General features: G+C 30.9%; 1 protein-coding gene across 8 annotated transcripts in view; it reads right to left on the reverse strand.

Annotated features, from left to right (window-relative positions):
• Nucleotides 1-13352, reverse strand: part of LOC143249375 (SWI/SNF-related matrix-associated actin-dependent regulator of chromatin subfamily A member 2-like) — a 93368-nt gene that overhangs the window by 17946 nt on the left and 62070 nt on the right. For all 8 annotated transcript variants that reach the window (XM_076499129.1, XM_076499127.1, XM_076499128.1 and 5 more), the window contains exons 21-23: nt 12352-12485; nt 10259-10401; nt 2750-2937 (exon numbers count right to left, since the gene is read on the reverse strand). In XM_076499129.1, the coding sequence (XP_076355244.1) occupies nt 2750-2937; nt 10259-10401; nt 12352-12485 (465 nt within the window). The remainder of the gene's footprint in view (nt 1-2749; nt 2938-10258; nt 10402-12351; nt 12486-13352) is intronic.

A 13352-nucleotide genomic window follows, 5' to 3' on the forward strand; every position in this document is an offset into this window, starting at 1 on the left:
CAGACTACTTAAAACATATTATTGTTTTATTTTATCAGTAAAAGCCAATATTTCATTGTGAGAAATTGGCACGATTAGACTTAAATATATATACTGATCTGAGCAGTAATAATTTCTTTTAACCTACATATATGTTAGTTTGACACCTATATGTCAAACTATGTGCCAAGTGAGGTACATTATAATAGATTTGCAAGATTTCAGCGCCTGATGCATTTTGTGTATTCTAAAATATATGTCTGAAAGCTACACAAATTATTTTTGAACACTCAACACAGTGCGAAAAAAATAAGCTTATTAGCCCTTTCGGCACGGTTGGCGATCACAGTCGACTTGTAGGCCCAGTACGGCAGGTGACCTTTCTTTATTCCTGTTATTCTTATGCATTGAATTTAACATATATGGTATTGGGTACAATCACTGAATATTTCAGGTACTTTTGTTGAGTTATTGCCAAGATATCATACTTTTAATACTGTTACCATAATTAGTTGAAGTGTGAAACATATTTTCAGCACCATGCCAAACATTACAAGTTGTTATTTAGTGCCGAAAAGATTAAACCGCATACCTGAGTGCAAGTAATCTCAATGTGACAGTAGTTTAACTTTCTTGGTTTTTATATATACTTTTAATTTGTTATATTTCTTTTAACAGAAACTACAAAAATTAAAAAAAAATATAAATGAAAAAAAATTTCTTTGAAGAATATACAAAAACTGCTCTTGCATGATGTGTAACTGCTAATGTAACTTCATAATTTGTTTGTCCTATGTTCTTTCCATGTGACTTCTTTGTTACACTTGTTAACAGTTAAAAGATGATGTTGCTGTTTACTTAGTGTAAACTACACATTGGGCTATTTGCACTCTGTCTACCATAAAGAAATTGAACCCCAGATTAAACAATAAAATCAAATGAAAGTAGATGTGAGACTGTTAGAAATCTGAGGTTGTGTAAGATAATTAATTGTACTGGTACAATCTGCAGCAGTTCTAGAGAGAAAAATTTTATTTCAGATTTCACTTCATATCTTTCAACTTAATGCTATAGATGGTTTTGCTAAAGTTAGTGTTGGGGTACAAAAAGCAAGAGATTTTTTTTAATTTTACGCAAAGCTACACAAGGGCTATCTGTGTTAGCCAACCCTAATTTAGCAGTGTAAGACTAGAGGAAAGTCAGCTAGTCATCACCACCCATGCCAACTTTTGGGCTACTCTTTTACCAAGAATTAGTGGGATTGGCTGTCACATTATAACACCTTCACGGCTGAAAGGGCGAGCATGTTTGGTGTGATGGGGATTCAAACCTGCGACCCTTTGATTATGAGTTGAGTGTCTTAACCACCTGGCCATGCTAGGCCAAGTAAGAGATAAAGTACAATGTTTTACCAAAATAAACATTTGATATTTAGACAGAATCTTCTAGATGTCATGCAGATGAAACATTAAAACTGCAAGATGGAAAGAAGTATTTTTATTCTTAACACGAAAATCACTTTGATCAGACTGACTTGGTAAACCTTTATAGGTTCAGATAAATTTTTAATAAAAATACTTTATTAAAAAATTGATCTTTTTGCCATCTAGGAATCATAAATGAAACTGTTATTTAAGAATCATGGAAATAATATATGCTTATAAATTGAACTATCTGTTAAGTAGTAATCTATGTTTTATTATTTCCCCATAGAAACATGAATGGTAGAAGAGAATAATAACCACTGTTACATAAGCTGTGACACACTTGATAATGACAATCAGGTGCTCAGATGAGTCTAACTCAACTTTAGCAGTTATTTGTAAGTATCATAGAGTAATAGAATGAATGTGGCTGGTGTTTCTTTTCTTCAGACTAAAATGACCTTTTCTTGTTTTCCATCATGCTATGCTGAGAAAATCATAAGTGCTTTACCAAGTTACAAACATGTAAAATTAACTGTAGAGTAAACAAAAGTTGAAACATTTGAAATAAATACAACTGTATAAAATAAACTTCTTTGTGAGTTTTCTTAAGAATAAATAGAACAAGTAAACGAAAAAAGCACTATGCAAAAAGCATGAAAATATACATAAAAATTACAACCATCAATTATCAGTTATTTTAGAATGAACATGTAGCTGATATATGAAGATGTAGATGTATCAGAATACCTTCTTTTCTATCTGTGTTGCAATAATTCACATTTTATTAAAATTATTAAGATAAAACCTACAATTATACATTCAGCATGAAAGTGGGGCAATAGGCAAATTCCAGAAAAATCAGCTCAGTTAAATAACATCAAACATTCATATGTTAATCAAATATAAAAAATAAAACTGCTTGTAAGAAATAATGATATAACCACCTCACCTTGCCTGATGTGAGACATCACTTAAGACTGAATTTAAAAAATTGGTGTAAGAAGTGCACATGTGAAATTTGTATAATGCAGTTATTTTGTACTTGGAAGGTGTCAGTTTTTTGTTTTTTTTTTCAAACACAGGTAACAGTGTTAAATGAATCAATCTTTAGGAAAGTTGTTACAAATTAGTTAGTAAACTAAATTATATCACATGCTTTTTATGCCAAGTTATATACTTCTGCATTTCATTTTGCAACAGCAAAAATTAAAGCACAATTTTAAAACATATTTCTTCAAACTTTATTACTGAGCAAGATTAATCTTATATTTTAATCTAATTTACAGTAATCACTGGAAAAATTAATCTTTTTTAAAACTTCTTCAAACAAAGTAATAAATAACCTGGTGTGGATTCCAGTCTGAATCAAATATAACTACTGTATCTGCAGCTTGCAGGTTTAAGCCTAGTCCACCAGCTCGTGTGCTTAGAAGAAATACAAAATACTTAGATCCTGGATCATTGAACTTTTCTAGTAGTTGTCCTCGATCTTCAGCTTTGGTTGTACCATCCAGTCTCAAATACAAATATCCTGGGTGTGAAAATAGAAATTTCAATTACCATCAAACACGTGTTAGTTTCAAACAAGCGAGGTCCCAAGAATTACACTTCAAAACACTATTTAAAGTGAAACATCAAAAATGTGAAAAAAAATTATCTTCTAAAGGTCACAGTGTTAGGTCTAAATATTTTTTGTTCTTTTTAAAATTAATTGATTGTCATTTATTTTGGAAAAAGTTGTATTTAATTTACACTTCTATTGTTTTCTTAATACATTTCTAACACATTTTATCTTTTTATAATGTGTGAAAGAACTTGTACTATACATTTATCTATCTACTTAAGTTTATCTTTTTCATCATAATTTCAAATTAGTACTTTTTTCAGCAGAGCAAAAGTTAAAATTTATCTAATATATACCTTCTAATGACTTTAATCACAATAATAAAGCTTATATACTAAAAACCTTCAAAGCTGATAACCATATCAACTATCAATCCCAAAAGCAGTTCTTCTAAAATATTGGACAAATTTTTAAAAACAAATAAAACACCAGTTGTTCATATAAAAAAGAAAACCTTATAAACTACATGATACTTAAGTATAATTTAAGTTGATTTAATTTATAACGAATGCAACGTTTCATATTTCATTTTCATTAATGTCCATTACAAAACTTGACACAACTAAACAATTACTCTTTGAAGAAAGGATAAACACAACAATCTCAACTCTTTAGCATTAGAATGATCAACAATGGGATTCAAATTCTGGACGTTTAAACATATTTATCTCAGTTATTTACAATCAACTTGATTTAGTTGGACATGGAGTTCCCTACAATATTGCAGTAAACAAAAACTATTAAAATTTTTCTGCATGCAAATTAAGTAATATTAACTTACAATGTTATTCAAGGAAGTAACCAATTGACTTTCACCCTAATTGCCAACTGAACTAGGTAATTTGGTGGCATGCACTCTATCTCAAGTAAAAACATTCCTGTAATGTGGAACACTCTACATAAAAGTAGACTGAGCTTTTCTATTGGTAGGAGAGGTGGTGCATTGAGAATGCAACCTTCTTTATTTGTTGATGGGAATGACCAACATGCATATGGGTAGTGCATGAATAATTCTAGGTTTCCTCAGTATAAAACAGCACAGTTTTAATACTTATACATTGTATGACAGCTCTCCACTACAGGTGCCATAAAACACTTGTTTTGTCTTTTGTAACTGTTGTGAATATTTAACACTATTTCACTGCATATTACATTGTACCTATTTTATCTTTTATGCTTTAATCTCAGTTTAGATTGGAGAATTCAGATGTACTCAGTTTTCTGTCAAACCCTAATTGGTATTCTACTGATCCTTCCCAGCCATTCCAAGAGTTTTTTGTTTTGTTTTTAATTTCGCACAAAGCTACTCGATGGCTATCTGTGCTAGCCATCCCTAATTTAGTAGTGTAAGAACACTTGAGAATACTGTACAAGTTTTTTTTGTTTTATTTTTCTATATTACAGCAAAAAAAAACATTGCAATAATACTTTCCATCTGTCTTCACCCCTGAAAGACAGAATACAATGATGGATATTTTTGTCTGATGCTGTTTGTTTTTTTCTTGGCAAAGAAGTAAATTTATCTACATTACACTCTTGATGAAAAATACTTAAAACATTTATTTTTATCTAACTATATAACTCCAATGACTGATACAATTACTATTAAGTCTACTGATTTTTATAAATCACTGTAAGGGCTTTCTATATATTAAAAAAAGGGTGATATATTACTATTTCACATCTACTGCAAATTCATGTAATACATTACACTCCAGGGCCCAAAATGAGCATAGGCTCACAAAACGTTTTTGCAATGTAGCCTACATAGCCTCTGAAAATCAAAAACCATTAAAACTCTGAAACCACATAAATCAGTATAAGTACTTGTTAACTAAGCAGAACTTATGACAAATCATAAACATTCTCAAATTTACAAGCACTTGTCAATCATGTACAATCCACAAACTTCTTCACTGTGAATTTACAGTAAATGCACTTCCATTAACAAGAATGTCACTGCTCTGTCCAATGTTCAAACTATTTGTATTGACGTAATGGAATTAATATATAAAATTTCCTTTATAAGTTCAAAATAGAGTGATTATTTGAACTACTACAAAGATGACTACTGTTTTCAATCAGAATGTTACTTTTAACTCTTTATATATAATTACATGCTCACACACTTGAAAGATGTATGTGCAAGTTCTTTTTTTGCTAATGCTTTCCAAAAAGTGGCAAGTAAAAACATGTAGAATCTATCTCACTGCATGTAGATTGTATGAAAATCTACATGTTAGAGGAAACACTTTAAAATTCAACTCTGCAGACTGCACTAACCAAAAAAAAAAAAACATCACATTACTGTTTTACAGAACATGTTATAATCAGAAATCACCAACTGCCAATTATTATAGCACACAACTGGCTTAATTTCAATGATGTAATTGTGTAGTACTGGTGACAGCTTAGTCTTAAACTTGTATTGACTATATAGAATGTATTTTTACAGCTTATATAAATTTACAATAGTTGAAATTACCATTAAATGTGCCATGAAAAACAAAAAATGGAGACTGACCTTGTGGCTAATACATGATTGGTACAACATTATGTGACAATTTTGAGAAACAAAAATTATTAGATTCGTTGTGTAAGTTCATCATTCACTCCAGCCATAAGTTTGAAGACTTTTGTTATCATTCTACACATTTTGAACTAAACCAATTTCTGAACCTGTTTTACAAAGTATTCCAATCAAAAGATAAAATTTGATGAAAGTTTTATTTGTAAAAAGAGGAAGACTCAATTTGTCTGCCAAAATGTTTTTTTTTAAATTGGGCTTATTAAGAAAATGCTCCTAATTGTATCTTTATTGTATACGTAATGATCAACTTCCCAACCTTGAAAAAAACAATGACTTTAAATGCATTATGATAAAGAAGATCTACATCATGCTATTTGAAATTTATTACCTTCCAGCATGACATGCATGCTTTCATCACATATGTCAAGTTTCAACACTTTCACTGTTACTTTTGAAATTTGCCTAAAACCACAAAATACTAGCTTTTATTGTCAATAAAGACTTACACACTTTCTTGTTAGCTACAAGTGCAAAGGACAGTTGGTTAAAACAACTGTTCTCTTTCATGGTTCTTGTTTTTTATCCACTTGCTTTCTGTCCAAAACATCTAGTTTTTTCTCTTCAGAAACAATCCAAACAATAAGCACTCACATTTGTTGAGCCACATCTAACTATATGGTAACTTTTTGGAACTACACATTCACAAATAATGGGACTGTAAAATGATGAAATGGAATGTTCCAAAAATGTCCAATAGGTTAGTTATTTCTTAAATAACAAATATACCTTTCAACTCATAGTGACCTGCACAATTCAAGAAACTGACAAACCTTCCCTAGAGGAAAGTAATTGGACATTCCAAATTTCCAATTTTTCTGTTATTATGCACTCTTCAGTGATGACCTCAAACAATGAGCTAATAAATAAGCAGTAATACCACATTTTCATATATATAACTAGCACCCTGGTATACTCCACACTAGAGAGAAAAATGCTCTACAAAACCTTTAGGCATGTTTTACCTGCACTCGTGTATACCCTGCATGCCAGACACACAGAGAAATTTTAGAATGTACAAAAGATTAAAAAATCCTTTTACATAACATTAACACAATAAAACCTTTACTAAACATAGTTATGTGAAGCCAATCACAGGGTGAAGATTATTGTGATGCTATGGAAAACATCTTGGAATACATGAGCAATTAGTTAAGTCACAATTACAGCTATTAAAATATTCATAAATACAATGAAATGTATTCAAATTTATACTTTGGCCTTTGACTAGAAAATAACTGGGATTGCTAACAAAACATACTTATTAACTAATTAGTGAATCACTTCAAGTGTTGAGCATGAATAACATAAAGAATACTTGTAACAGAAAATTGCCAACTTCAGACTTAAAAACAAAGAAAATACTGTATTACCCACACATGAATATACCTTAAAGTAGGCATTTTTGAAAACTAAATTAACATATAACCCATGAGTTATTTGTATAAAAATATGGTAAAGGGGATACATATTGCATACATACCATAAACTAAAAACTAAAACTAAACTACCATGGCAGGGGTTCAGTTTAGAGAGAGAGAAATCAGAAGAGTTCTCTCTCCAACTGGGGTGTTCAGGAACTTTGTAGTTCCTCTTCGTCCCCTTTCGTGGATTGTTATTAAGATTAAGTGGTGTTTTTTTTATTATTATTATTATTTTAATAAATTAATTATCGTTATTATTCTTGACTTTTTGGGTGGAGAATGTCACACTAAATGTTCTTTTGGGTGGAGGCAAAGGCAGCAGTGGAAAGAAAGGCCGGGACCTGTCCTGAAAAGAAAAAAGTTGAGCAGATGTGAACGTGAATGTAATTCATTCAAATTCAGATCAAATCAAATGGCCCGATTCTGGGTCTGGCAAAAAGGTTGCCTAGGCTGGGATCTAGAAATCCAATGCCTGAAGATTTTGATGTGGGGGGAAACGGGAATGCCCCGAGAAAACCCACTTTCACACGACAGGCGCCGAAAGTTTTGCCTGTCGTGTGCCCTGTACCTGAGAAAAGGAATTCATGTTAATAACATAGATTTTATTTATTTAGATTCTTTGTTGAGTGGATTGTGATTCTTGAAATATGTTGTAAGGTGATATGTATTTTGTTGGTGCACTTGATAATTTGTGTAGTGATGCCGTTAGTTTGTTTCTATTTTCTGCTTTTAGATAATATTTGAGAGAAAGTTCTGTTATTCTATCTCTTATAGTTGGTAAATTACTAATTTGGTGTAGATAATTTGTTGGCGTAAAAGATGGTAAACTGAATGCGGATTTTAATATTTTGTTTTGTTATACTTGGATTTTTTGGAGTGTGTTGTTTGACATATTGTATGTTACTTGACATCCGTACTCTATTAGTGGACGGATGTAAGCCTTGTATATTTGTATAATGGTTTTCGATTAGCATTTCGATTGTTTACGGTTATAGTCTTTAGATATGAAATCCTTTTCTGATTGATGAGTGTATATTGTTTATGTGTTTTTCCATGTTAGTTTTGTGTCGAAAGTGGCCAAGGAATGTGATGTTTTGCTCATGTTAATGGTTGTGTTTCCAAGTGATAGTTTTATTTTTTCTAGATTTTTTCTTTGCTTCTTTAGTTTTCTATAGAAGGTGATTGCTTGTGTTTTTGTCGGATTTAACACGACCCTCCACTTGTTGCTCCATGTTGAGACGATGTTTAGTGATTCTTGTACGCGAGACAAGGCCATTACTGGGTTTCTGGAGGTGCTCCAGATTGCGATGTCGTCTGCGTATTGTGAATTGTGTGTGTATGTTAGATTTGGAAAAGGTATGTCACTGACGAAAATTATGTATAGAAGTGGAGAGAGGACTGATCCTTGGGGCACTCCTGCCGTTATATTAAATAATTTTGATATGGTTTTATTGACTTTTACTTGTGCTGTTCTATTGGTTAAAAAATTTGAAATCCATTTGACTATTGTAGGATTTATTTGTAGGTGATTTAGTTTGTATCTGATGGCGTTGTGCCAAACTACATACCATCCCAAGAATGTTGCAAGAAATGTTCGCATAGACCTCTGGCAAGCACAGTGTTTGTATTTTAGTTTTGTGCATAGGGTGCTGTTATTGACCATTTGCTAATGCATAGCCTGTAAAGAAACTGGCATGCTTTGTAATGTATGAAATATTGTGTTTTAACCATTCTTTTGTTCAATGTATCAACTTATCTCAATAAATGAGAAACAGACAGATTATTCAACTAATAACATTTTATTCTCTGGTGAATAATGTTTTGTGTCAAAAGAAAAAAGGAACAACTTCAGTCATGATTGTAAGCATACTTACAAATCAGAAGATTGTTGTTGTGAATAAAACAGTTTGGTTGGTGTTATTTTTAATTTCTCAAATGGTTTTCAGTGATCAGGAAATTTGACAAATTCTACAGATTCCAACTATCGTCTGATTATGCAATAATTGGCCCAATTCCAATTGCTTAACCAATTATCAGTAAAACACATCATAATATAAGATAACTTTAAATGAACATAAAATAATAATTTAAAATCAGGAATAATAATGCAATTCTCATGGTACAGTTTATACATCTATTTTGTTATTTAATTTCACCAGGCATAGTGAGAAAGGCCATCCATGTGCTGCTATTATTCCTGATGTCAAAGAGGAACACCTAACATCTGTGGCCTCTTTGACTTACTGCTGAATATACCAGCCAGCTTTGCTGAGGTGAATAGAAAATTCAACAAGTTGAGATCTGTATGAGAGCTGACAGAATTACTGATCAACTTCTGGGCATTTTTCACTTTCCTTCAATAAGTGACTTTGATCTCTTAACAGCTGTCTATCTTCACACAAGACGACAAAATATTGGCAGAGTCCACACTGAGACACAAGTGCAAGAGAGTTAGGAAAGAGGAAACCAAGACACAAATGTTGAGAGATCATTGGACAATGATGCTATAATGCATACTAAATTTCCTTTTATGACTTATTTTGATTAGGAAAGGATGCTGATTTAAGTTTAACTCATCAGAACCTAAACCATTTTAGAACTGTTTACAAATGATACTAATTTGAGAATTTTGTTTTTTACAAATTCAAATTCATGAACAACTAATTAGCAGCTGTTTCCAGATATGAAAGAATTGACTGCTATAAAGTTAGTAGTAACATAAATTATATTATTTTTCCACCTCTCCATCAAGTGTGACATTTTACTGACATATGGAAGCAAGAATAGATTACACTGTTGTTCATTTTGATTCTTAAAAGGGAACAAAAGGTTACTGTCCTACTGTGCTTGAGAGAGAATATGTATGAAATACATATCATTTAAGTGGTCTGAAAAAAAAATGACTTTTTTTTGTCATGAAATAAGTTCACAACAAAATAAAGATATGTTGATATCTTTAGTTCTCTTTCAATTCACATTAAACCTAACATTCAATTTAGTGATTTTTCTGATAACCTCCATTATATAGTACATTTTAAAATGAGCTATAGCACTGGCCCCTAAAAAACCGTAACCTCTATAGTTCCTTTAGTACCCTAACTAAGCAGTTATATAGTGCTATGTTGGAATGATTTTACATGATCTTCAATACATGAGCCTATTAATTATAGAAAACAATGCAGTGTCACATAAAATATTACTTATATTATTCTCTTACCTCTGTAGTTCATGTAGTCTTCCATGATTGTCATAAGTGTGGTCATCTGACAAAAGAGCAAAATTCTGTGGTTCATAGCATACAGCTTAGGAATGATACGATCAAGAAGTTCAAATTTTCCAGAAACCCTGTAGATGTCAGGTCTGAATGGAAGACATAAGTAGTATAAATCATAAATAAAACATATTCTTGCCCATTACTTTAGAATGTACTTATGATTAACAAGCAATATAATGATAGAGTGCAACTTAAAATATCTTACAAACTTTAACGTATTTTAAACTTTTATATTCATTCTTTTAATTTCTAGATTATTTTTACAATACAGCTAATAAATATAACAGCAGTTTCAAATATCCTATTATCCCTTCAAGATACTTCTAATATTTCAGTTATTGAAATTTTGGGAGTTCTGAACAACTGCTGAAAATATTTAAAAATGAAGTAATTAGCCAATGTGTCACATACATTGGAAGAACCCAATTAATGAAGATCACTTTTAATAATGTTCATGACTAAGTCTTTAACACTGTTTTATGGTTCTTGCTTTTAAATTCAAAGCACACTTTAAATCACAGCTATGAAAAATAATTCAAGGTGATTAGATGCATTTAATGTCAAAACTTAACCTCTCTTGTCCTTAACTGTTTAAAATGTCTCTCTTACTCAGTTATAACTAGTGGTATGCTATAATTATCTTCATAATTATACTTATACCTACTTTGGTTTTCAAACTTTTTTTTTTTTTTTCAAATGGAAGATTGGCCTTATACAACCCCTAAAATTATTTCTGCCTTAAATATGATGAATGCACACACATTTTTCTTTCCCATTTAACTATGTATATCAGTGTAATATATCAATGCATAAAGACTCACAGCTTTCTTTTACTTCCTGTTAATTGTTTTGGACAACAAAAAACTTTGTTTTTCTTTAATTTGCTTCACTAACTAAAGACTCAATTTTCTTTTACTATTTCATTAACTAGTTTCACCAGTCCTTATATATATGTTTTCTCCAACAACTAAAATGGCAGTTATTCTTGATACGGGACATAAGTTTATACTTTTACAAAATTTACATTCTAATATCATGTGTAATAACTTTAATGCTATTGTAACAAGGCTATGTACATATATTACGTAGTATCTCACTACATAAAAAAACATTTGTAACTATGACAGAAATTCATAGGTCTGTATATTATGAACTTGCAATGCTGAACATAGTACAATGACTTCTTGTTACATTAATACTTTCTTTTAACACTCAGCAATAAACATATAACTTAGTTTATCTTTAAAAATATTATTGAAAACAATGTTTATTGAATACTGTAATTTCCTGGAACAATTTCTAAAATTTGAAACATTTTATTATTACTGTACTCTAAATGTCACTAATTCTAATGAAAATTATGAGATTATAATTTTCACCTGGCAAAAAATAACAATATACAGAGTGATTAAAAACAAAATATTAACATTTGTATGAGATTCTGCATACATAACTATCTGAACAGGACCTTTTCCCAGTGAATGAACTGGAAGAGATGGTCCCCTGAGATGACTTACCCATTCACCATATTTAACATTGTCATTTTTTGGCTGTAGGGTATGGTTAAAAAGTATATGCCACAAAACCATGGGACATACTTGATCTCCAGAAAACAATTACAGAAGTCACACAATCAATACCACATGGAATGTGTTCCAGTACTCTGGATGTAACATTTGATTACTTTCAGAAATGCTGAGATAATTGTGGAGAGTACACTGACACTGTACAAAACACAGGAAATAAAAATATAAACCCATACAAGTGTAAACATTTTTTTTAACTACCTTGTATATATTATACCAATGCTGTTTGTATACACATTTCATGCTATACTTTCATTTCACTTTCATTCTCTGTTCCCAGTGAAAACAGCCTACATCTTCACAACTGTACATTTACAGCTAGAAAGCATGAAGAAGCCATTCACCCAAAATACAGGAAAATGAAACAAATACACGAGTTTGTTTTGATATGCACATGCAGTAAACCATTTCTTCTTATTTTTTCCTTAGTGATAATTATTATATTTTTACCCATGTACTATTCCTCCAGAGATTCCTAAATGTTCTGCATAAGCTTCCTCAATATGTTGGAACATGAATGGGTGGTTACAGATTTTCCTCAACTGCATTATTGTATTCATTAGTGTCTTTGTTCCACCTTTACCCTAACAAAAAAAACAAAAGTTGGAAATTAGTAACTTTTGAAAACTGAAGAAATTACTGCAACATATTTTTTATTTCAATATAAAATATATTTTTCATTCTTTATGTTTGAAAAATACTAATTTTAGATTTAAAAGTAATGAAATGCAATCTAATACAAGTTGAGTATAAAACAGTTGTTTTGCCAAGTATGAACTCTTTATATTACAGTATAAAAAAGTTGCAAATCAAATTAAATTTAAAAAAATACATATTTATAGATAAAACACATGCTCAATGTTTTATCTATTTTTAGTAAAGGTCAAACATATCCTAACAACTAACAAAAATGTTAAAAGGGAAAAACAAAAGTAACTGTGAAAATCAACCTGTCCCCAGATACACATGCTTATGAACTCTGATTTATAACAAATACATATTCTATTTGAGTACAATAGTTTCTTGCCAATGACACTGTATATAAATGTAATTTATCATAAACAAACAATCCACTCTCTTAATTTTTGTAAAATATCATACTAAGCCATGAAATTTTATCAGCCATAAATTATAGGTAAGTTTGAACTTCTAGTGAGTAAATTTAAGGTATTTGGTATTATAAACCTGAATGACACCTTACACATCACATGGACTAAAATGGTCAGACAAAGAAACCCCGAAATTCAGGTATGTGAACCCTGAATAGAAAGAGGGAAACCAGCCAGTAGTACCTGCAACCTACATAGATACTCTTAACAAAACAGTAGGATTGTATGCAGTGTTATAATGGCCCATAAAAGAAAGTGCAGTGTGTATTCAGTTGCATAAGACATTCTGAGCCCTGGACCTTTCAATCCACAGCCAGCATGGTGATTACTAGGTTACACTGT

This window comes from Tachypleus tridentatus, chromosome 4 (genome assembly GCF_004210375.1).
Source record: "Tachypleus tridentatus isolate NWPU-2018 chromosome 4, ASM421037v1, whole genome shotgun sequence".
Lineage (NCBI taxonomy): Eukaryota > Metazoa > Arthropoda > Merostomata > Xiphosura > Limulidae > Tachypleus > Tachypleus tridentatus.